This window comes from Lepus europaeus, chromosome 2 (assembly GCF_033115175.1).
Source record: "Lepus europaeus isolate LE1 chromosome 2, mLepTim1.pri, whole genome shotgun sequence".
Classification (NCBI taxonomy): domain Eukaryota; kingdom Metazoa; phylum Chordata; class Mammalia; order Lagomorpha; family Leporidae; genus Lepus; species Lepus europaeus.
Window position 1 is genome coordinate 80,749,585 of NC_084828.1, and position 26,566 is coordinate 80,776,150.

The 26,566-nt window shown below is 42.3% G+C and overlaps 1 protein-coding gene across 6 annotated transcripts in view; it reads left to right on the forward strand.

Annotated features, from left to right (window-relative positions):
• The window catches only part of KALRN (kalirin RhoGEF kinase), a 737,253-nt gene that overhangs the window by 464,312 nt on the left and 246,375 nt on the right, over positions 1-26,566 (forward strand). For all 6 annotated transcript variants that reach the window (XM_062209080.1, XM_062209015.1, XM_062209004.1 and 3 more), the window contains exons 20-25: positions 2,143-2,258; positions 2,760-2,882; positions 11,295-11,477; positions 12,716-12,834; positions 17,539-17,605; positions 18,184-18,293. In XM_062209080.1, coding sequence (XP_062065064.1) covers positions 2,143-2,258; positions 2,760-2,882; positions 11,295-11,477; positions 12,716-12,834; positions 17,539-17,605; positions 18,184-18,293 — 718 coding nt within the window. The remainder of the gene's footprint in view (positions 1-2,142; positions 2,259-2,759; positions 2,883-11,294; positions 11,478-12,715; positions 12,835-17,538; positions 17,606-18,183; positions 18,294-26,566) is intronic.

Here is a 26,566-nt window from a genome sequence, read left to right on the forward strand (position 1 = left end):
AGGGGCCCAAGGATTTGGGCCATCTTCTAGTGCTTTCGCAGGTCACAGGAAAGAACTGGATGGGAGTGGAGCAGCCGGAACTCGAACCGACACCCAAATGGGATGCTGGCACCTTTGGCGGCCACCTTATCTGCTACTCCACAGCAACAGGCCCCCAGCTGCTTCACTTATGATCCATCTCCCTGCCAATGGCCTAGAAAAGGCAGCAGAGGATGTGGTTGGGCCCCTGCTACCTATATGGGAGACCCAAATGAAGCTTCTGGCTCCTGACTTTGGCCTGGCTCAGCCCTAGCCATTGCAGCCATCCAGGAAGTGAGCCAGCATATGGAAGATCTTTTTCTGTCTCTCTGTAACTCTGATTTTCTAAATAAATTTTTATATAAAAAAGGAATAGATCAAGCAGGGATGAATAATTGGGACTCATAAACACTCTCAGCCTAAGAGAATAGAGACAGCAACAATCCTTAGAGCCAAACCTTCAGGGAGGAATGTAAAGTACATAAAAATCAACAAAAATGTCTAAGTACAAGGCCTGTGACTTGAGTTATGCCATCTTTGTAAAAAATAGTAATGTGTGCTTTATGCCCTAGTCACCTAGGAGCCATGGTGGCTAAGAACACAGGCTCTGAACAGACCTGACCCAAATTCTGATTCTACCCCTTCCTGCCTGAATGACTATATACAACGTACCAATTTTCTGTAAACCTCAGTTTCTTCATCTGCAAAATGAGGCTAGTAATGGTGCAGTATGCCCTGAGCTATTGTGAAAATATGTGCCTGTCACACAGTGAGTGTCACATAAATATTAATTATCCATGCCATCATTATTGTGTATTTTATTAATATCTGATATAGTGAATAGAAAGCAGGAGGCAAATCAAAATAAATATGATCACTCAAGTGTAGAGCATACTATTTAAAACACGTAGGAAATCTGTCCATGCAGCCAGTCACTCCTGCAGTGAGAGAAGAAGTAGGGCGGGGAATATCATGGACTGAATGCATACCATGGCCCTCCTATGGTGCCACACACTGTGTGTGTAGCCTCTCATTTGGCATCTAGAGATAACGTGAGCACAGCTTTCAGCTTTTCTTATGATCAGGTCCAAACAAGATGGAAATTTGCTCCTAGAAACTACGTGTAGACCAGATTCCAACACAGCTTCCCTGTGCCCGCTGTTTAGAAGTGTTTAAATCCTGCCACTTGTGGCAGGCGCCGTGGCTCACTAGGCTAATCCTCCGCCTTGCGGCGCCGGCACACCGGGTTCTAGTCCCGGTCGGGGCACCGATCCTGTCCCGGTTGCCACTCTTCCAGGCCAGCTCTCTGCTGTGGCCAGGGAGTGCAGTGGAGGATGGCCCAAGTCCTTGGGCCCTGCACCCGCATGGGAGACCAGGAGAAGCACCTGGCTCCTGCCATCGGAACAGCGCGGTGCGCCGGCCGCAGCGTGCCTACCACCGTGGCCATTGGAGGGTGAACCAACGGCAAAAGGAAGACCTTTCTCTCTGTCTCTCTCTCACTGTCCACTCTGCCTGTCAAAAAAAATAATAATAAAAAGTAAATAAATAAATAAATAAAATAAATCTTTAATTAAAAAAAATCTTTAAAAAAAAAAAGACACTTGTGCAGGACTGAGAGTGTGGCTCATGACAAGGGCTGTCTGCGCAGCTACACCTGACCTCACTCCATGCTCACCTCCTGTCTCCCTTCCAGCAGCTCCACCAGACCTTCCCAGATTATCAAAGTCCATCCATGCTCAGTAAACTCTAGGGACTGACCGAGTTAGTTTCTGTGTTGGGGACTGACACCTCCCAGGGTCTCTTACAACCACAGACTAACTTGTGTGTGAAGAAAATGAGAACCATTGGTAAGTCCACTATGTCATATCCTTCCCCCATTAATTGACAGAACTCTTGTCAACAGGCTGTCTCACCCCAGACTCCCAAGTCTTGCTTTCTAATGGGAGAACTTCTGGGAAATTCTCTCTGTCCCCAGATTTTGCTCCCTTTCTTCTGATGCTAGGTGAGTCCTCTGGGGAGGCTTGAAAGTCACAGACACATGACACATGGGCCGTGGGGCTGAAGTACTTGGTGGGGTCCGCTCAGAGCCTTCCTGTGACCAACGTGGTCTCCTCTGCCCTGCAGCCATCTTGAGTGAGCTCTTACAGAGGGAGAACCGTGTCCTGCACTTCTGGACCTTGAAGAAGCGGCGGTTAGACCAGTGCCAGCAATATGTGGTGTTTGAGCGCAGTGCCAAGCAGGTATGTCCAGTGCTTCTCCAGGATTTGCCTCAGTTCTGGGCAGTAATCAGATGCCCAGATGACCAGAGCTTGTGACAGTGCAGAGGAAGGCCATAGCAGTAGGCAGAGTGGAAATGGGAGGTGGGGATGAAGAGAGGAGGGAGAATAGGTTGTAACCTGTGTCACCTGACTGGCTGAGCATTTACCACACTCTGTTCTGAGTTTGATGTGAGGCGATGCTAGGGCACCCAGTGTGCCCCAAGGCCATGGAAGCTCCTGGACCTGGCCTAGAAGACTCTGTGGTCTACTAGAGCAGACCCTCTCCTCACTGGGGGGAAGTTTTAAATTGGAGATTGGCTCATTCATAACAACAACTTCAGAGCCACGTGCTGAGCAAATTGTGTGCGTGTCTCCTGTATTCATCCTGTTGTCCCCAGTGGTAAACTTTCATTGTGGCATTGTGGCATGATTTCCTACTGAAAGCTGCTTTTGGGGAACTGGGTGGGTTGTTTTCTCCCGTAGGCACTGGACTGGATTCAAGAAACAGGTGAATATTACCTCTCAACACATACCTCCACTGGAGAGACCACAGAGGAGACTCAGGAACTGCTCAAAGAATATGGGGAATTCAGGGTACCTGCCAAGGTAGGAGGCTTCCCGAGCCCCTCCCCAAATCGATCTGGCATGCCCCACTCTGAGTAGTTTCATACTGAAGAAGCAAAAGGCCATCTGTGAGGGGAAATACTTGGCCACAGTGGCAAGGGGGAAAGCATGTTTAGGATTGTCTCCTTTGAAACCTGTATGCCCAAAGATTGCAGCTGCTGGGTAAAACAGTTATAGGAGGTCAACTGCTAACCTCATGCTCCCAAATACTAGGCTTCATGCTCCACATTCTAGAATCTAAAATGTTCTTTTATACCAAATTTGACAAATATGTACTCATATAAAAATGTGCATGCATGTGTGATTGTCTGCACATATCCATATATTCTTGATACTTGAATGGCTTAAGAAGTCCACCTTAAGGGAAAGGCTAATGATTATGGGTGGGTTCATAAAGCAGGTGTGAGTTTCTTATTTCCTAAGCTGACTATTTCTATCTGGCCTCACACCTGCTACTGAGCCAATCTGGATCTCTAGAGAGCAAAACATGCATGGGTACACATACCCCCCCTAACACACACACACACACTCACACTCTCACACTCAGCCTCATTCAAGCTGAGTTGCTGGGAGAGAGGTGCTATCATAATAAGAAATCTGGTCATCTGTTGTCACAGCCAGAATTCAGTTTGATCTGAGAACCCCTGGGTTTGAATGAAACTGGTCTCAACTGCCTTCTTGCAGCACCTTCATCCCTCGCACTGTGCTCCCTGCTATGTAGGAGCCTTTCTTGGCTTCACATCCATATGTGGCAGCTGCTCTTCCAAGGCTGAAAGAGCTGCTTCCATGGAGGCCAAGGCGGAGAATGTGTTACTTCTGTATCCTACCAGAGATACCTCTGGCACTAGTGCCCCTCTAGTTTGCTGTGACAAAATTAAGCCCTATCCTCATTCATTCCTGAACTGATATTTGAGAAGTGGTCATGTACTTTATGAACCCTATCAGAACTCTCAATATTAGGGAGCCTTCTCCTGCATGCTTGTGGGTATTTGGGCGTTTTTGCCCAATATGAAAAATGGGGAGTTCAGCTAAGAGACTGTTTTCAATACTAACTAGAGCAAGTAGCACAAAGAAGGTGGTAGATGCTCAGAATCCTTTTTAAATACAAATGAAAATGGCTTTTGAATTAATTTGAGTTTATCTGCCCCTCTCCAAATAGTGTCAGTAATTAACTACTCACTGACCGAATCCCATCTGATCTCGGTGTTTCTACCTACATAGGATGGGTCATGGCAGATACCCAAAACTTCCTAGGATCAGAATCTTTCCAAATTGGGAGAATTGGTCAGTTTAACTAATCCTTCCTTTACAACCTTCCTCCAATCTTTCTTTTCTTTTCCATTCACGTTGGTAGCACCCTAAGCAGCAACAGCTTCCTAACTAGGTTCCGTGCTTGTGACCTTTCCTTCCTTCCAATCTGTTCTTGCTGTTCATCTTTAAAGCAACTTCCACAGCTGTACCACCCTATCACCACCCCCCCAATTACTTTGTCATCTCTTAAGAAAGCTCTGTGCTATAGCTAAGTGGATGTATTTTCTTACCTCTGAGAAATACCTCATGTATTACTTTTTGCCTCTGCACATTTTCCATCCCATTTTCCTGCCCAAAATGTCCTTCCCTTCCATCTAGTGTATACTTTTTTTTTTTTGACAGGCAGAGTTAGAGACAGAGAGAAAGGTCTTCCTTCCGTTGGTTCACCTCCCAAATGGCCGCTACGGCCGGCACGCTGTGCCAATCCGAAGCCAGGAGCCAGGTGCTTCTTCCTGGTCTCCCACGCGGGTGCAGGGCCCAAGCACTTGAGCCATCCTCCACTGCCTTCCCAGGCCACAGCAGAGAGCTGGACTGGAAGAGGAGCAACCGGGGCAGAATCCAATGCCCCAACCGGGACTAGAACCCTGGGTGCCAGCGCCGCAGGCAAAGGATTAGCCAAGTGAGCCGCGGCACTGGCCTATAGTGTATACTTGTTAACAGACACTCATCTTTCCAATGCAGTGTCTGCTCCTCTGTTCTCCTGCTGCTTGTCAGGGTATTATCTGACCCATCCCTGTACACACCCTTGTCTTTATAATTGTAACGCACCTGTCATGGATTGTCTGCTCTTCAGTAATCTGTGTGCAATGGGATTCCACTTGTCAGCCAGCGAGATCTCCAAGGATGAGAACCACACATTGTTCATGCTTTTTTCCTCAGGCTGCCTGACTGTGTCTTACACATTGAAGGGAGACCACAAGATGTTCATGAACATAAGGAGGGAAAAGGAAGTTTGGGTAGATTTCAACAATGCCCTCAATCTATATTTAATATGATTCTGCTACTTTGGTTCTCTATGTTCTCTCTCCCTTTCAACATAACTACTTCTACTACTGCCTTTATATCTACCATGCCCTAGAGCTCAATGCTATTCATGTCAGTAGCTAAAGAGTCCTAAGTCCAGCTGAGAAGTTTCTGGGAAAAGCAATAGCCTCCTGCCCTACCTCAGTCCCACTTCCCAGAGGATAGCCTCTGTTAACCAGCCATCATTGCTTTTTTTTTAAAAAAAAAAAAGATTTATTTTATTTATTTGAAAGGCAGAATTACAGAGAGGCAGAGGCAGAGAGAGGGAGGTCTTCCATCCACTGGTCCACTCCCCCGGTGGCCTCAATGGCCAGAGCTGTCCCAATCTGAAACCAGGAGCTAGGAGCTTCTTCTGGGTCTCCCAAGTGGGTGCAAAGTGGCTGCAGGGGCCCAAGGACTTGGACCATCTTCTACTGCTTTCCCAGGCCATAGCAGAGAGCTGGATCAGAAGAGGAGCAGGCAAGACTTGTACCGGCGTCCACATGGGATGCCAGCACTTCAGGCAGCGGCTTTTACCCACTACGCCGCAGTACCAGCCCACCACCATTGCTTTTAATCTTTATAACCACTAAAAAGAATCTGAAATAGAAACCAAATTGACCTTGAACCACAAAAGAATGGATACAGTGGCTCTTGTGATTGAATGAGGCAATAGAGTATATTGAATTATTATACTCTGCTCCAAAGAAACAGATCAAGTAGAAGAAACACTGAATATAAAAAGATACTTTAACTATAAAACCCACCAATGTAAGAATCAAAGTAAGGCAGATAGTTTGGGTGAAGATAAGAGGAAAACAAAATTTCTATGTTGTGGTATGCCCCTAGACAATCTAATTAGGAGGATTCAAATGACATTTTCCTATTGTGGGTTTCAAAATATATAAGGGGTCAAGGCACACAATATTAGAGAGGTTTAATCATCATGACGTCTGGGAGAACTCTGTTTCTTCTAGAAGCAAAACTTTTTAAGATTCTTTTTCTTTTTTTTTTCTACAATTCAGTGTTTTTCAGTATAGTATATTCATGAGGCTACACAACCATTGGCACTATTTTTTCCAAAATATTTTGATGACCCCCACAGAAAAACCCCATACCTATTGCCAGTCACTCCCCATTCTCCCCTTCCCCTCAGTCCCTAGCAACCACTGTTTTACTTTCTGTCTATGGATTTGCCTGCTCTGGACATTTCATATAAATGGTGTCATGTCATATGTAGGGTTTTTTTCTGACCAGCTTCTTCCTCTTAGCATATATTTTAGGATTCGTCTGTGTTGTAGCATTTATGAGTACCTGGCTCCTTGTTATGGCTGAATAACATTCCATTGTATTGGCATACTACTTTTTGTTTACCATTCATCAGTTGATGGACATTTGGGTTGTTTTGATTTTTTGAGTATTATGAGTAATATTGCTATGAACATTCATGTTTTGATGTGAATTTGTTTTCAGTTCTGTTGTGTGCAAACCTTGAAGTAGAATGTCAGGGTTATATGGTGCCTTTGTATTTAACATTTTCCAAAGTGGCTGCACCATTTTACACTCTCATCAACAGCATATAAGGGTTCCAGTGTTTCCAGATCCTGACCAACACAAAGTCCATGTTTGTCTCTTTGATACAGCTATCCTAGAGGGTATGAAGGAGTACCATAGTGCTTTTGACTAGCCCATGCCAATGACCAATTATATTGAGATAACACTTTTTAAAACTGATTATTTTTATCTCTGAAAGTGAAGGAAGTCATAAGATATACTGGACTTCCTTCTTCTTAACAAAAGAGAATTAAGCAGTAGTGAAAGTGACTGGATCCTTGACCCAACTAAATTATGTCTGCTTGGAATTCAGGCAGCAAGGAAAGGGGATAACAGGGACAGTCAGACAAAGAAAAGTCTAAAAGATTCAGATAGAAGATGGCATGATTCAGTTTCTGGGTCTCCTAAGAGGAATATAGCTCATATGTGATGAAATTTTAGTTTTTCATGTATAGTAACAAATGATCCCGTGTGCAATGAATATGAAGATGTATCTTAAGAAGCTGTTACCTGCACATGGAGCATGATAATCTCACAGCTACAAAAAATACATACAATAAATACAAGGACTATCAATATTGAAAATCAACTATGGAAGATTATCAGAGTATAAGAATAATATCAAGAAGGCTAAATCTTAAAGAATTATAAAATGTGTTAAAGACAAAGGGCTTCTAAAAACTTTATTCAAAGTAAGAATCACTGATTAGGGAAAGATGGCAAAATATTAACTGATCAAAGAAGAAGGAAAGGAAGGAAGAAGAAAAGGGAGATAGAGAAGAAAATACACTACTGAACTAATTTTTCCTTAACATCTGTCTTTTCCTTGCAGTTCACATGGAATTCAAAATGTAAAGGGTAGAACATACATTAGGGCACAATGAAACCCAAGATAAGTGAGTTGTCAGTTCAGATTTCCAGCTTTAGATGAATTTAGTCTCCAAAGTCTCCCTTTTGCCCACAGATCATGTCTATATTTCTGAACCTGTCATTCAAGAGCCACTACGATGTGACCCCCTACTTTATCATTCTATATGAGTTACCTTGGTAGCAAGGTATGAGTTTCAAAATGGCTTCAGTTATGAAGGGGAAAAAATCTGTGCAGCTGTTTGTGGAAATAAAGAAGATAGAAGCTCTGTGGCTGGACCACCCAGCATGCAGGAGAAGCTGGATGACTCAGCCCTACGTGCACAGCCTTACCATTGGAGATGGCAACTGGGGTGTCACTCGAGACTGGCAGCATCTCAAGTAGCTATGTGATCTGGTCATCTTCCCAGAGCAGGGGATAGGGACTCTCTGAGATGTTCCTCCATTGCTATGATTCAGTTTTCCTGTATTCTATTTGTATGTTCACTTCTGCTTTGCAGCCAACCTCTCAGATCCCTGTCTGCAACTCAAACTTCAGTTGACCCAGTACATTGCTACTGTCACTGTCTTGACAGAGCTTTCAGGCCAGGACACCTTAGAAGTCACTGGTCAAGTGTTTACCTCTGATCTCATCAGCTGAGACCAGGCATATGGCAGGTTACATGGTACCATCATGATCACAAGTGCAGAAGAAACCATTTCAGGCTGCTCTCATGGGGGCCATGACCCTGGTTGGCAGCTGAGTGGACTTGTCTACTTGATGGGCCAAATTTATCAACTAACTCTTCCAAAACCAACTCTTGCTGGTCTAGCTTTCCTTGCCCTTAACCACAAGATTTTCTTATCCATTTCCTTATTACTCCATTCAACATTTATGGTGTGCCTACTATTTTCTGGTCTGGAAATATACAAATGAATAGAATGTAATACTTACCTTTTAGGAATGTCTAATGAAAGAGGCACATAAATAACTCAAACAGATGCATGCTTATGGTACTATGGAACACTGGGAAGGGCATCACCCTCTCTTCTTGAGGGGAGGAAAGCTAGAGAGCCATTGGATTCAGGTGAGGATGAGTAGGTTCCCTCCACCCACTCCCTCACATATATGCTCAGCATAGCAGGTGGGGCATGCGGCCCTAAACATGGCTGCAGTTAGGGACACAGAAAGCAGTAAGATGTGTAGCACCACACAAGGATGGGCTTGTCTACTCTGCTCATTCCACCGTTTGCTCTCCCACGCACGCACCACACATCCCTAGAATTCTCCTTATGGACTCTGAATGACAGTTTTGATGCTTCAGGAAAAAACATCCTTTTATAGCCACCAGCTGGCTATAAAACTTCCATAGGTGAAGATATCTTACCAAAGCAGAAAATATAGACAAGGTAAGGGGATCTTCAAAAAGTTCATGGAAAATGCATATTATGGCAAAATGTTACATGGATTTCAAAATTTGTGCACCAAAATAAACTTGTCTATTCCATTTTTCCTGCAAATTTTTACCCTGCATTTCCAAGACTTTTCCATGAAAATGGATTTTTTATTATAACAAAGTGCATTCTAAGGTAATAGCAAACCTAAGCAAAGTTGTTCTCATGGAGAAAAACTCTACATGTAATAAACTACACATCCTTAGGACACCAGGAATCTTTTCTTCCTAAATGCTGAATTGTTTACTCCTTGTCTTTCTTCTATTGTCCTCACACCACTTCCTTTCCTTCACTCCAAATCTCCAAGGTCTCTATCTCCTAACCCTGGGCATAATCCTGCTGTCCTGAGATAGGAGAGGCTTGAGTGTATTGAGTGAGCTATGAGAGCTGGAGCCATAATCTCCCTGGCCATGTAGCAGGCAAAGCACTTTCTGCTTGCTGGAAACTCTCCTTTCCCTCTCTCCCTTTCCCTCTTCTTCTCCCTCTCCCAGTTCTCTTAGTTATTTTTATTCCATTCTTTCTTTTTCTTTTGCTTTCTTGGATAAAACAGGAGAGTGAGGAAAAGGTGGCAGGGGGGAGAATGGATGGGAGGGCAGGTACAGTGAGAATAATTACTATGTTCCTGATGTTGTATTTATGAGATACGTACACATTTTAAAAAAAGATTGATTTACTTGAAAGTCAGAGTTACACATGCAGAGGGGGAAAGATAGCTCATCCATCCACTGGTTCACTTCCCAGATGGTCACAATAGCCTAGGCTGGGCCAAGCCAAAGCCAGGAGCTTCCTCTGGGTCTCCCACGTGGACAGTAGGGACCCAAGCACTTGGGCCATCTTCTACTGCCTTTCTCAGGCCATTGCAGTGAGCTGCATTGTAAGTGGAGTAGCCTGGACATGAACTGGCACCCATTGCAGGTAGTGGCTTTACCTGATGTAGCACAATGCTGACTCCCAGAATAGGAAAATTAAGGTAGCTTCTCAGCTGTCTTCTGAGAAAAATTAGTGAGTCTTCTAAAAATATGTTGATATATTTATTAAGAAAAAACAGCAATAAGCCCATTACTGTTTCTAATGAAGGTCACATAAGTAATATTGATTTGTTACTTAATATGCATTGCTAATGAACATGAAAAGCAATATAAATTATTTAGTTTTTCAAAAAATTCTTGGTGAGGAGCAGAGGCATTGGCATAGCCATTAATATGCCATTTGGGATGATGGTTTAGGTAGTTGGGTCCCTGCTACCCACTTGGGCAATGTGGATTCAATTCCTGGCTCCCAGCGTTGATGAGGGCATTTTGGGAGTGAACTAGTAGATGAGAAATCTTTCTCTATTTCTCTCTGTATCTGTCTTTCAAATAAATAAAACAGATGTGTTAACTATATATACTTCTCATTCTGACATTCAATTACATAATGCCCTGAGTTATTTAATAATTATTTAATAGTTTCTGAGACTATCATATGTGAAGTCTTTCCGCTCTACAGATTATAAACTTTGGATGAAGTGAATATTTTTCCCCTCTTTTTGTATACTCCCAAGCTCAGGGCTGTGGACAGAGGAGATGTTGAACAGACTCTTGCTAGACATGAAATTCAGCCAATACATGGCAGTAGTTCTGCTTTCCTTAGTTCTTTGGACACTAACTTCATTAGCCCCTTTCTCCCTCTGTCTGGTGGAAACTAAAGACAAAGTGCTGTGGTGAAAGGAACACAGTTCAGTCCTGCTAATTGGACTTCTTTGGATCCTAGCACATGTCAATTTATGTGGTATTTAGAATGTACTTCAGGCCAGTACAGTCAAGAGAGAAAACCAGGACAAAGAATCAGAGGCAAACGGGTTCTTTGATGTACTGGTGGTATGCACCCAGACCTCTCTGTGTGTGGGTTTTCTTCCTGAATGATTGAAAGAGACCTGCACCATCTGCCTCTACCTACTCCCTAAGGATGTTTTACAAGTCAAATGAACCTCATATGTGATGTTAGCCTACTCTGTAAACTGGTAAAACTCTTATTAATTTAAGAGATTATCGTATCAATAACAATAATAATGGCTGACATTTCTGACTCCTGAGTTCCTGCTGTAATTGAGTGCTTACTGTGTTTCAGGCACTGTTCTAAACATGCTACCTGATCAGCCCATTTATACTCACAGCAGCCCTGCAATGCAGGCACTATTATGAGAGTAAACGTGATTCAGTAACTTAAGACCATTTTTTGGGGCAGCAAACCAAGGAGAAGGTGAAGCTTCTGGTTCAGCTGGCAGATAGCTTTGTGGAGAAAGGCCACATCCATGCCACAGAGATAAGGAAGTGGGTGACCACGGTGGACAAGCATTACAGAGACTTCTCCTTGAGGATGGGGAAATACCGACACTCCCTAGAGAAAGCCCTAGGAGTCAACACGGAGGTAGGTGTGGGGTATTTCCACCTGGGAGGACCTCCTTTCTCATGTCCCTCGATTCCATTGCCCTCAAGCCATCCCTCTGAGCTCCTGATCCCTGGAGAACTCTCCTTGTGTGGTTTTTTTAGTGAGGGTAGAGGGGTCTTGCTGCTCCCTTCATTTCCAGGTCCCCATGCTTAGCACTCTGTATCTTGCAAAATGGACTGACCAGGAATGGGACTGATGGCTGCGGAACAGAGCTTCTCTCTGTGCAGTGTTAACCGTTGGCTTTGAGGACTAAACCTGCTATCTTGGCTTCATCAGTACCATCTTCCAGCCAATTATGTTAATCAGCAAATGATTAGCGTCCTCATCTAATGATTAGAGTCCCAAGTATGAACAATAGTACTCTTTCAAGAATAGGGGGTACCATTTGCACAAAGGTTATTTGGCATTTCAACTGAAAAGAGGTAGTTTTTGCCATGAAGGAAAAGAAGGCTGACTTTTAATCTCTTCTTCATAATAGGGGTCAGTAACCTATGAATTAAGAGCTAAATACAGCTTGGCAGCTTAATTCTAGGGTTCCTAATTCTTAACTCTTTAAATAGACCCATGCTTTGAAGCAGAGCAGCCTAGAGAGTGAAGTGGTCAAACCACTAGGAATTGAGTCCGTTAATGTCTCCCCCAGGCTTTCATCTGCGAGAGTTTCTTTTTTCCCTACAGGATCCTATCATTTATAAATATCAAATGGTGGTTCAAATAAAGAACAATGAGCAATTAGAAAATTCAGTCATTGTTCAAGCATTTAACATTCTATTTCCAAGGGAAATTGCTTATTTAAATACAAATATTTAGTTTCATTGTTTTCTTTTGAAAATGAAAGGGTTTTTTAATGTCTGTGTGTGTTTCTGTTCCACATTTATTTTAATGGTTAAGAATCAATCTTAAGCTAATTTGTGTGTGTGTTTAGAGTTGATCAGGACCAAAAGCCTCAGGGAAATAGAGGCATAATTTTCAAATGTGTTCATTGTTTTTTCTTGCTGCAGATATCAGCCTTAAACATTAGACCTGAAAGTTGTATATATTTCTGACTTGAAAAAAAAGTATGCCTTGAAGAAGTGTGATTGTGGATGAAGTCTGTAGGGTCCCCTATCTTTTTCTCTCTTTCCGATACTTTTCTCTATTATCCCCCTTGCCACCTCCCCCAACTCGGATGAGCTGATTCCCAAAGCCTCTTCAAGGTGACCTCTGTGATTCCTCTGTAGGATAACAAGGACCTGGAGCTGGACATCATCCCAGCAAGCCTTTCTGATCGTGAGGTCAAGCTACGGGACGCCAACCACGAAATCAATGAAGAGAAGCGGAAGTCAGCCCGGAAGAAAGAGTACGTGTTGGGGAGCTCCCACTCCAACTAGCAGGCTCCTTGTGACTATTTTTGGCCTTCACTGCCACCTTTTGACAGCTTAAAGTATATTCGTGACTACCTGTGAGATTGGAGTGCACAGACGTGATGCTCCCATTGAGAACAAGGTTCACTCTGAAAATTTTTAAGTCTCTCCTGTCTGTCCTTCAGCTGAGTACTCCCCATCTATCAGTAGCTTCCCAAAGAAAATCATTTTGGACTATCACATTTCATTTCACAATCTCAAAACTCAACATGGACCAATTTAAATTTTTTGTCTCCTTTCAAACTTAGTTTTCCCTTCTGATTTCCTAATTTTAGTTTCCTAGCCTTAAGGCTCTGAAGGAGGCTTCAGCTTAACTCTTTGTTCTTTGTGTCAGTCCTTTTTTCAGATTTTCTATGTCTCTGCCATTTTTCCCATTTGTGGCCCTTGTCACCAGAAGTCTAGATTATTTGCCAAAACTTCCCTTCCTGCTGCCCATCCCTGACAGTTCACCTGCACAGTGATGCCAGATTTATCCTTGTGATGTTGTGTTTTATCATTGCTAATACCAATACTCTTCCTACCACCACCCCACCACCACCCAACTGCTGTTTGTGTTGAACACCCTCTCAGTGCCATTCACACATCTTCTCATTTGCTCTTCCTAAGCAACTTTCCCCAAACCACACAGACAGTAAGCAGTGAAGCCAGAATTTACTTTAAAATTTATTTACTTATTTAAAGGCAGAGTTAGAGAGAGTGCACAATCTTGAGATCTTCCATTTACTGGTTTACTTTCCAAATAGCTGCAAGGGCCAGGAGCCAGGAACTCCATCTGGGTCTCCCACATGGGTGGCAGGGTCCCATATACTTGTGTCACCTTCTGCTGTATTCTCAGGCACATTAGCAGGAAATCTTATAGGAAGTAGAACAGCCAGGACTCAAACCTGTAGTCATTTGGGATGCTAGTGTCACAGATGGTGACTCAACCCACTGTGCCATAATGTTGTCCCCAGAGGCAGAATTTAAACCAGCTCCATGTGACTCTTTACACTCTGTATACTGTGATTCATTTCCATGTGTCTCTTACCAGCTCCAAATTAGCTCCAAATTTTAAATGGCTTTATACTGCTTTATACACACTCCCCGAGGTGCTATCATTTGGCCTCATCTAAGTCAATCTTTTTAAAGTACTTTCTAGTTCAAATTACATGCTTCAGTCAGATCACTTCATCAGCTCCTTTCCAGTGTAGGAGTAAATTGTACATAGTTGTTCATGTAATATTCTTAACCCGGAATCCTCTCCTTTTTCTTTATTCTTTTTCCTTCCCTGTCCTTCCTTCCTCTTCCCATCCTTTTGTTCTTTTTTTTTTTTTTTTGTCTGTTTGATTTTCTTTTCTCCTGTCTGTATCCTATTGGTTATTTACAATCCAGCTCATACTCTATGCCTCTATGAATTCTTTATCTACAGCATCTACTGTCATTGGTCCATTCTTTTCTGACCCCCTGCAATTATTTTTTGTCTACAATGATTCACATTTTACTTATTCAGCTGATTCCTTGGTATATTTCTCTATTAGACTCCTTGAGGTCAAAGAAGTATTTTATATGATGTTGTATGAACCAAGGGCTAACAGAGTAATGAATATAACATCATTAATTGATAAAAACATGCAGAAGTTAACAAAATAAGGACTGGTATGCAAAGTCAGAAGCTGTTTCCCTGGGGAATTCTATTTGTTCATTAGGATCACTGTGACCAGGTGTCACGATTGACAGAAATGTGCTGCCTGATAGTCTGAAATAAAGGTGTCTGCATCATTGGTTCTTTCTGAGGCTATGAGGGACAGTCAGTTTCCAGGCCTCTCTTCTTGTTTGTAGATGGCTGTTTTCCTGTTCGCATGGTGTTCTGCCTGAATGTGTGTGTGTGTGTGTGTGTAAAAAATGCTGCATCCAAATTCTCCCCTTTTGTAATGATGCCAATTATGTTAGGGCCCACCCTATTCCTGTTCTGCAGTGATTCTATTTCCAGATAAGTCAAAACTGGGGTGCTGTGGGTAAGGCCACACAGCTCAACTCATGATAGGAAGGGGAATGTGGATCCTACCCTTAGCTAAGTCCTCCTCCTGGGCTACTTCTGGGGCACCAAATATCTGGAAGAGGGTAAAGGAGGTGTGGGGAGAGCACAAAATGGGAGTGGAGGGTAGTGGAGATGGAGTGTAAAGACAAGTGAAACTGCAGGAGGCAGATGTGAGACAAAGAACAATACTAGAAAACCCTCAGCGATGGCATCAAAGGGAATATTTCAAGGCCCAGCAATTCATGTTCCTTCTGATCTTCCTTCTTTCCTAGTTTCGTAACCATTTATAGACCGTTTAATCACTGAGTGTTTAACCAGCACCTACCATGTGGTGGGCACTTTGCTTACACGTTCCTGTTTAATCCTTGTGCAGTTCTGCGTGATCAGCTATTTCATAAATAAGGTGTTAGAGGCTTGGAGCGGCAAATCCTACCTCTAGTAAATGACAAAGTCATAATTCAGCTGCTGTTTGAAGCTTTTGCACTTTCCACCCTACCAGTGGAGAAGAATAGGAAGATAGCAGCTAATTAACTCCTGCAGAAGAAAACTTTTTGAATCACTACTTAAAATCTTAATAGAACAATTTATTGCTTTAAGGAAAAATCCCACTTCATAAGGGTTCAGGAAATGGTGCTCCTTGTTTAATATTTCTTGTGAAATTTGCAGCAGAGGACATTCTCGGATACTGTTTCTCAAAATTTTCCTGTGATAGAACACTTGGAAATAGGGATTCTCCTTATGAACTCCATGAAAACTGATATAGTAAATGTAAATGTATAAATACATGGTTTGTGCTATATGCCAACTAGGAAGCCAACTAGGAAGCACCATTTCTAATAAAAATTTGTGGAAGAAAAAAATGAAGTAGCTAATCCTACAATGAAGCCACACAGTGTAAGTTGAACAGGTGTTCAGGGAGACTGCTATTTTGGGACCCAGGGAGGGAAAGAACCCCTAGCACTCAAAGATGTGTATCACACACTACTCTTTATGGGAGACTGAAGAACAGCAACTTAGAATTGTTAATTTACGCTGTGCTTGTGATATGCCCTATGCACATCGGTTGTGATATAAATAGACCCTATTAGAAAGAGTGCCTAGGGGCAGGCATTTTGGCCTGGTGTTTAAGATACCATTTGGAATTCCCACATGCCTTTTCAGAGTACCTGGGTTCAAGTACTGGATCCACTCTTGATTCCAGCTGCCTGATAACATACACCCTAAAAGGCAATAAGTAATGACTCAAATAGTTGGATCCCTGCCATCCACATGAGAAACATGGATTGAGTTCCCAGCTATTGGCATTATCCTGGCCCAGCCCCAGCTATTGACAGCATCTGGGGAGTGAACCAACAGATGGGAGCTCTCTGTCCCTCTGCCTCTCAAATAAATATATAGGTTTTAAAAATAAGTTCTATAATAGATGTTTTTTAAAAGAAAAAAGTATAATCTAGGGCAGAAGTCAGCAAATGCAGGTCAAATTTGAGCCATTAGTAGTTTTATATAGTCTAGAAGCTACAAATGATTTTTTTCCATTTCTAAATTGTTGAAAAAAATATGACATAGAAATCAGATGAAATTCAAATTTCAGTGTCCATTAATAGTTTTATTGGAACACAGCCATACTTATTTTTGCTTAGGCATTGTCTGTGAATCCTCTTGTGCTATAGCAACAGGGTTGAGTGATTATGTCAGAGACTGAATGGCCTACACTTCTTTCCCATCTGGCTCTTCACAGAAAAAGTTGGTAACCCCTGATGTTGGTGATAATGTTGGGATCTTTTCCTGGCTTTATTTTTATTTTTTTATTTTATTTTTTATTTTTTTGACAGGCAGAGTGGAGTGAGAGAGAGAGAGACAGAGAGAAAGGTCTTCCTTTGCCATTGGTTCACCCTCCAATGGCCGCCGCGGCCAGCGTGCTGCGGCCAGCGCACCACGCTGATCCAATGGCAGGAGCCAGGTGCTTCTCCTGGTCTCCCATGGGGTGCAGGGCCCAAGCACTTAGGCCATCCTCCATTGCCTTCCTGGGCCATAGCAGAGAGCTGGCCTGGAAGAGGGGCAACCAGGACAGAATCCGGCGCCCCGACCGGGACTAGAACCCGGTGTGCCGGCGCCACAAGGCGGAGGATTAGCCTGTTGAGCCACAGTGCCGGCTTTTCCTGGCTTTAAAACCTGGTTTCACTTATAATACTGGGAATTATTTAAGTCTACAAACTGTACTGAACAGATACTGTCATTCTGGGAGCTGTAAGAGGAATGGAGGCCACTAAGATTCAAGCTCCCCAGTTGCTGAGATCTAAAGTGAATAGGCCTACATCTTGTGCACACATGCAAATGCACATGTGCAAGTGAGGGCTCCTGTCTAGCAGCACAGAATCACAGAAAGGTAGAACCAGGATGAAAAAGGTAGAGAGAACATGCAAGTGGCTGAGCATAGACTTGTTTCAGGGGATGCTAAGCAAGTGATCAAGGTGAGAATGACTCAGTAACAGAGGGAGGGGTTTGAAAGAAGCGAGAAAACAGGAATCCAAGAATATCATAAATGCTGTGGAAGGGAAGTGAGGTGGAAGGAAAGGGGGCAATACACCTGTGACCAACTCTCAGTCCCTGTGTTGCCTTCTAGGTTCATCATGGCTGAACTACTACAAACAGAGAAGGCTTACGTGAGGGACTTGCACGAGTGCCTGGAGGTAAGTCCCGCGGTCATCTGTATTAGAACAATGACTTCCTTGCCCGTGCCTGGTGCTTGAGCAGAGCTCATCGCTCTTGCTGTCCTCTGAAAGAGTAATGAATGAAAAGCCAGCCAGAGGAAATCTGTCTCCCGGCATCAACAGTAACTGCATGAGAGTTTAAAGTGTTTCTAAAAAGAAAGTTTAAACTTTCCTCAGACTACAGTTAGACCAAACAAACAAACAAACAAAAAGTATATTAGGTATATCAATTCAAAAATAAAAACCAGTGAGCTCAGATTGGGTCTGACCTCCCACGTATGCACACTTATACACATTCACACTCACATACACACACTCAAACCCAAGCACATTTAGTAAATAACAAGAGTGTGGACAGAGTTTGTGTTCTTGGTAAAATTCGGGATGATGAAACATTCAGATTTTATTTCCTTCTGTTCTGCTTGATTAACATTTCTTTTTCTAAGCTCTATAAGCATTTCTGGTCTGAGTGTCACCCCACAAGCGTGAGGCTGCTTGTGGTGTCAATATTTCATGTGGCAGTGCTTGCCAGTGACCACACTGTTGCTGTCTTACAGACCTACCTGTGGGAAATGACCAGTGGTGTGGAGGAGATCCCCCCTGGGATCCTCAATAAAGAGCACATCATCTTTGGAAACATCCAGGAGATCTACGATTTTCATAACAAGTAGGTTGGTGCAAGGTTGCAGGACCATAAATACAGAGAACAGGGCTTCTCAACAAGTGGATCCAAGCTACTTGGTAAATCGCGCCCGAGGAAGACTTGTCTCGTCAGTTTTCTTAAGGCAGCTGCTTTCTCACTATTGTCCAAACTTCCTAGTGGGGAATGATGTCAAGTATCCCTCAATGTCCCTCTCCAGTTCTCTGCAGAGACCAGACTGGCAGCATTCTTATATCCCCAATCAGAAAAGTTACCAGTAAACAAATGTAGCTTGCCCTCACTAAAGCTTATGGGAAACCCATACATTACAATTCATCTGAAGTTAATGTTTCTACCTTGTGGCAGAAGTTTTTTTGTCAACCTAAATAGTTCCTCCATCCTCAACTATCCTATCATTCTGACCTTTGATTAAACAACAATGATTGAAATAAATAAATAATCAGAGTTCTTCTTAGCAAAACAAATTTCTTTACAGCATCTAGAGGAGAACCTAATTGACACTCTGTGTTTTGTGGAAATAAATAGAATCACAGAGCCCTAAAGCCTTACAACTCATTTTTTCCCACCTCTAATTTGATTTAGGAATCTTTTTCACAGTATACAAAACACATTCTGTTGTTAATAGAGAGTCAGCAAGAGCATTTATAAGATTTATTATGGAAACAACCAAAGAGAACAACCTAGTTTCCAAAATACAAATAGAGGGACTCTCAAGACAGGAGGAAGAATACTGGCATAAAGTCCTCAAGCTCCCTCAGGATCCTGTTGCAATGAGGCACCAAGCCAGGCTAATCATGTTTTCTTTTTCTGAGTTAAGTGGAAACCCGGGAGACAGAACAGCCAGCTCTGAGAAGTCCCGAGGAGGCCATGTGCAGAGGGGTGGCAGCTGCCTTGCACGAGTCCCTGGCACAGCTCTGTCTGAGGGAGCTCTCTACAACGAAAGCAGTGTTCTTCTTCTGCACTGTCCCATTCAGTAGCCACTACATATCTGATGCTGCTGAACACTTGGAATGTGAATAATGAAGGGACTGAGCTTTTAATTTTATTTAATTTTTATAAACTTAGATTTAAATGTCCACGAATGGTGAGTGGCCACCATATTAGACAGCCCAGCTCTGGAAAATCAGACCTCAATATATCCCAATGCTGAGAGTGACCAAGAGGCAAAGGAAAGTTGAGTGTAAAAAGATTCTGGGCTCTGAGAAGTCCAAATATGGCACAGAAAGTCACTGCTTTCATCAACTCCTGATGACTAATCCCTGCTGTATCATCAAATTACATCAACCTAAAGACAAAAGAAAATACGTGTCTCCCATGTATGCTAACCTTGTCAGATCAAGGAGTGATCTATTATAGAGGGGGTAAAAAAGACACTTCTGCTGACCTTCTTGGATAATTAATAAAAGTGCATGGTCTTTTTTTTTTTTTTTAATCACAAATTTAACACTCCTTATTTGGTTTGTCTGGAATTTCCAGACATAAAAACAATCTATCCACATGCCTATCTTTAATACAATCCCAATAAAGCCATTCTTGACGATGGATCCCAGGTTCTATAACCTGAGCCCAGCTCAATCTGATCCCATCCCCCGAGGATATCTGAGAAGACATCGCACTGGCAAACAGTAAGTCGTGTTACTTTACTTCTCTGACTTACAATCTTTTGGCTTAGTCAATCCCCATATTCTTACATAATGACTAAGCATGGAATTCATGCACTGCCTGCTACTTTTGCCAAATCCATTCATAAAGGGAAAGAGTATTCATTTCAAAAGTGAAGATTACCACACATCTTACTCTGGCTTCGTGTTATACTCTAGCAAACCAAAGCAAACAGTTCTGAAGTTTTATGAAGAGCTAAAAATCCACCCATCAGTTACAAAATATTTTCTAAGAAACCCTTTAAAAGATGAAATTTAACCTATAGAATGCTGGGTTCTATAAATGGAGGAATAAATTTAGCTCTCAAGAACACAGCTACCTCGCCCATTAACTATTTAGGACATCATGAAGAAACAAGATGAAAATATAAGCTAACCTCTTAGCAACAAAAGAGATATCACAAAGGTGAAGTTCTTGTCGTTTCGCAGTAGCGTCTTTCTGTCCTGTAACAGACCCTTTCCTTGTTGGTTTTATGGTTTCCATGCCCATAGCAATATAGAAGTAACAAATAAGAATTGGTAAGTTTAGCGAATAGTTTGATATCAGCAACATAAAGGAAAACCTGAGAAGAAAGAAAACATAAACCGCAAAAAAAAAAAAAATTAGTTAATAAAACCAAAGAAATCCTAGTGGTCAGAGACTGCTCATTATTGATGCAAACCATGTTCCATCTGTTCTACTGTAGGGCCCAGTAGAGCTACAGTATTACAATACAGCATAATTATATTTAAGACTTTGACTATATCTTGCCATTCTCTCCTAGCCTGTAGGGTTTCTGATGAGAAGTCTGCTATGAGTCTAATTGGAGAGCCTCCAAAAGTAATCTGCTGTTTCTCTGGTGCACATTTTAGAATCTTTTCTTTATATTTTACTGTGGAGAGTTTGATTACAATGTGTTATGGTGAAGATATTTTCTAATCATGTCTATTAGGAATTATATGTGCTCCCTGTATGTGGATGCCCCTTTCTTTCTCCAAATTGGAGAAATTTTCTGTTATTATTTCACTAAAAAGGCTTTCTAATTTTTACTCTCTTTCCACATCTTCAGGAACTCCTAGAACCCATATGTTGGGTCATTTGATAGTACCCTGTAGATTCCCAACAGTGTTTTTTAGTCTTCTAATTTCTTATTCTTGTGTTTGGTCTGACTGTAGAATTTCCTGTGCTTTGTCTTCTAAGTCAGATATTCTTTCTTCTCCTTTGTCGATTCCATTGTTAAGGCTCTCCCTGTATTTTTTATTTGTTCTATTGAATTCTTCATTTCCAAGATTTCATTTTGATTTCTTTTTAAAATTTCAACTTCATGTGAAAATTTTTCTTTCATGTCATGTAAGGATTTCATTACTTCATGCATTTTCTTCTGATTATTTCTAAGTAATCCTGTGATCAATTTTTTGAATTCCATTTCTGGCATTCAGGCTCATCATCTTCACAATCTAGTATTGCAGAGTTGTGTTCTTTTGGGTGTATCATGTTGTCTTCCTTGTTCTTGCTTCTTGGATTGGTGCATTTGTTATTTGGAATTTGTGGGGGTACTCATTGGTTTCTTTGATTTTTTTTTGCTGTGGTGGCTTTTATCTTTGGACTTCATCTGATTGAATTATCATAGTGTCTGCTTTCAGAGAATTAGAGAATTCCTAGAGGCATGTGGTGGGAGTAGCAAGGGAGCTCTGTTTAGTGCTCTAGGGTGAAGGGCATGTCTGAAGTGACACACCCAGGCTTGGGATGGTAAATCTCCCTTTTTTTTTTATCAGAGGGGATGTTTCTTCTTGTCTTTTGGCATAGACTCAGCTGAGCTCCTGTCCTCAAAGGAGACCAGTGCCTGGGTGCTAGCCCCAGTGAGTATATTTTCTGCTCTGTCACAAGGACCACACAAAGGATCTGTACAGTCCTCAGTATAAGCTGAGATACCCTAGAAATGTCTCTCTTCAGGTAACCAGGGGGCCTTGATCATGTGGAGCCTCCCACAGTGACTGCCCAATGTCCCCATCACACTCTTGAGTCCTCCCATGCAGCCTCAGTGTTTCCACAGTCCTGGCACACAAACCTCCCACAGTCACAAGCACCCAGTCCCCTGTCTATTCTCCCCACCAGACTCAGGAGTCTCTGCTTGGTTGGTTGCTGGGTGCAGACACAAGCTGGTGCAGCTATTAGGTATGTCCAAAATGGTGCCTGCTCTCTGTCACCTTGTTACAGGACGCCTTTGAAGATTGATCGGGGAGAGAGAAAACGTGGCCCTCCTTGGTCTTTTCTTCTCTAGTTTGGTGGGTACACTATCCCCTATAGGGCTCCAAGCTGGATTCCCTCTAGGCTCTTCCTGCAGCTTTTTCGCCAGTGGCTTGGGCTGCTGCAATCTGGTCTCACCTTGCTCTCCAACGCTGGTGCAGAGGTTCTCAGCTGGTGGGATCTTAAGTTGTGTGAGTCTTCACCCTCCACGTAGGTCTACTGTGTTCCTCCAATTTATGTAGTTTCCTCTGCTGTTTTCTCCCTAACTCTTCCCTGAGACTGCATTCTTTTCACTTTTTGAAAACTATTTTCTCCTTGACTCGAACAGCAAGCTCCCTCCCAATTCTGCTATCTTAATCCACCCCCTAAATGGTCACGTTTTAGTCTGAAAATATCAAAGTGTTATTTTTTTTTAAAAATAGATTTGTTTTTATTTATTTTAAAGACAGAGTGATAGAGGAAGAGAGACAGAGAAATCTTCTATCTGTTGGTTCATTCCCACAACAGACAGACTGTGAAGCCAGGAGACAGTAATACCATCCAGGTCTCCTACTTGGGTGACAGGGGCCTGAGTACTTAGACTGTCTTCTGCTGCTGTGGCAAGTGCGTTAGCAGGGAGCTGGATAGGAAGCAGAACAGCCAGGACTCCAACATGGGTTGCCAGCATTGCAGCTGGCAACTCAACCCACCGTGCCACAACGTCTGCCCCAAATGATTCTTTTTAACCCCAGTTGTTCAGATGTTTCTGAAGTTTCAGTTAAGTACTATCCAACAGAGAAACATATTCCTCTCATTTCTAATGCATAACTCAGGTTGTCCAAGATATAATTTTATTACAGATAAAGTGTATTCAAGACTGAAAGATTGAAGGTGGGGGGCAGACTAAGTAACACTACCTAGATAACCTAATTAGTTCAGTCCCTAGGAAATTAGTACCTACACCAAAAGTTGATTGGTAGATATGTTACATATCTCTGTTAGGTAGTATTTAGCCATCTAAATGGTACCATTTAGAAAAATGGCATCTAAATCGAGTGTACGTGATCTGTTTGTCTTTATAGGTATTGAATGGAGGTGTGAGTGTTTAGCCTAGCAGTTAAGATGCCTGTGATCCACACCTGAGTACCTGGGTTTGATTCCCTGCTCTAGCTCCCGATTCCAACTTTCTGCTAATGCAGACCCTATGAGGTAGAAGAAGTTGGGTTCCTGCCACCCAAGAAGGAGACCTGGATTGCGCCTAGCCCCTGCTGTTGTGGGTATTTGGGGGAGCAAACTAGCAAGTGGGAGCTCTGTCTCTATCTCTGTGTCTCTCAAATAAATAACATCTTAAAAGATGTAAAGCATAAATATTGAATGGAGAAATTCTCAAGCACCGAGTTCTATAAATAACAATTCAGTGTATAGAATTTACTATCTATAAATGGTGATTTTACTGCAAAGTGGAGGTTTAAGTGGAATGATCCTTAGTTTTGCCTTCCATCCTCCCCATTTTATGCACATCTCTTTCCTACAGACCTGAATAAAAAGATCATGAAATTTGTTTATCCTCAGAAGAACTAGACTCATTTCTATTGCGTTTTGCTAAATGTTCCTGGGGCACTCAGAAAAATATGTATTCCATAAAGAGACCCCACAAATGGTAATGGTTTTGTTGATGCAGTCTTGCAGTTCTCCCATTTTACCTAACTTAGAACTTGTAAGTCAAGGAAATCCTTTACTTACTTCCGTTGTTAGATATGCAGCTTTGGTAAGGACATCCTTTTGTTTAAAATGCACACTGCCTTCAGTTAAATCTGAATTGCTTCCTTTTTAGTTATTTGGAAAAATGATCATATATAAGTCTAAGTAATAACATTTTCATAAAATCTCCACTAAGATTCAGAGGGTCCTCTTAACCATCATATTAAACCCTCATATCTCACCAGGAGGGGGCCAAGCCTCTGGTCTGTTGTTGAAGGGCCAGTTATATTTCTGTTTTGGGGAACCCTGTGCTTGCTTCATTTTTCTACTGAGTTGTTGATTTTTTATGCAATTACTAGGAGCTCTTTATAGTGGGGCGGGGGGATAGTTCTTTGTTGATAATATGAGATGTAAATATTTGTTTCCAGTTGTCTTTTAACTTTGCTTGTGGTACAATTTTTTTTAATATTTATTTATTTGAAAGGCAGAGTTATAGAGAGGCAGAGGCAGAGAGAGAGAGAGAGGTCCTCCATCTGCTGGTTCACTTGGGCCGATCAGAAGCCAGGAGCCAGTAGCTTCTTCTGTGTCTCCCATGTGGGTACAGGGGCCCAAAAAAAGGACTTGGGCCCTCTTCTACTGCTTTCTCAGGCCATGACAGAGAGCTGGATCAGAAGTGGAGCAGCGAGGACTTGAACTGGCACCAATATGGGATGCTGGCACTACATTTCTATCCCAGACTAACATTTTTGGTGTGAAATGAAGGGACAGAACCAAGTGATTTCCGTGGCTCAGCCCGGTTGATTAAACTGTGCTGGAACTGTCCCAAGAGTAATCAACACCTTCTTCGTGCACGTGACTTTCCATTAGCTTGGTTTCTGCTGCAATGTGCTAACCAGCTGCCTTAGTCTCTGCAATCTAAGGCCACTTATATTCTAAGGCCTGAATATGCCTGTTCCTTAGTAGATTCTTTCAAACTAGTCATTAGCTCTCTTGTATGAAAGCAGTAACCCAGCTCTGATTGGTCAGGAGGCAATGTTCTGGACTTCCTGAAAATAAGTGAGCATGGTACCTTCCTCCCCACCCTACTTCTCACCTTAAATGTTCTGTCTGCTCCTCATTGTTCCTCTTTCACCCTTTCTTTGGCCCCTGTCCTTCCGCTTCTCACCACTGCTGACATTCCAACATGCATGTGCACACACAAGATCATCAAATGGGAGGTCCCTTTTAGTACCAGATATACCCTGGATGTAAAGATTGTCTACTGGAGGGTTGTGAGCCCCCCTGGAAGCCACGAGACTATAGACCTAATTTACAAAGTGAGTCGGGGTACATTTAGAATGTGCCGTCTCCATAATACTCAGTGACAAAACTCAGAAGTTTCTATCAAGACATGCTTCTTTTCCCAGGATTCTGTACAAAGCCAGAGGGAAGCATTTTCCACATAAAGTAACTGTATAATATATTGTATCATAATAACTTAATGGGCTAATGGCATTGATTAGATTTAATGTTTCTTTAAAAGTTGTATTCATCTCTGCAGGAACCCCATTCATAGAGATTGCTTGCTTAGCTTGTTCTTCCACAATGTTTTACATGTAATTATTGAAATAGTGAGGGTTGAGGGATCCCTGTAGAACGGCTGAGGTGGAACATTTTGTTATATGTGGAGAGTGTTGTGACACTGTGCTTTAATTTAAGCTCATCATGCATTTTTGAAGTTTGGTGGAATGAGGTTGATCAGGCTCATCCAGGCTGTCATTTTCATAAGCTTCAGATTAAAAAGCAAAATAGAATTTATTATCACCACTTACCTTCAACAATGACATTCAAAAGGTAGTGAATATCTTCCTCAAACTTGTGAATTGATATGCCCAACACACACTAAATATTTATTTTAGTTCTTAGTTATTTCCCCCTAAGTGAAATCCTTTAGAGCAGATGTAGGGTTTGCCAACCAGGAACATGCTGGAATCTGGAGCATCTGCCCTGAGATGCCCAGGTAAGAACCAAACATTAGAATTACCTAGGAAGCTTTTCTCCCAGTGCAGATGCCCAGATCCTAACCTCAAGGGAAATGCACAGGCAGGTATAGAGAGCACTCAACAGGGTTTTCCATGAATGTTCCTTGAGACAAAATCTGATGGTTGCCCAGAGATGTTGCAGTTGGAAAGAAGTTCAGAAGCATCATATGCTGTGTCTGCCGCAGAGGTTCACAAGGTACCTCATTATGTTGTAACATTTTGGAAATGCTACAGTAAAGAACCCAGGATTTCCAGAACTTAAATGATAGGTGATCTTGGAATTGAAGTTTTGTATAACACCCAACCAAGATGTGTGCCGAGATTTTGTTTAGGAGAAGGGAACCTACTATAGACTTTTCAACAGGGGCTTGGTTAGAGAAGCCCCTAAGGTGTAATTGAACAGGATTTGGGAAGAGTGTGTGATATGTGTGTTTATCTAAGAAAAGATGAGTTCATTATGACTGAGAAGCAATAGATCCTGAAGAACTATTGTTTATTTAGTTCCTACTGTTGTACAAAGCCCTCAATTGGGATCTTTAACAGTGTGTATATATTAAATCTTCATAACTGCACAAGGTGGTTACTTAAATATGAGGAAAATGAGGCATTGGGAGACCCCTACATCTGTGAGCTCATGTGAAGTGTGTTTCTTCACCTTGGGCTTGGTTGTAGGAGCAAATGAAGGTGAGA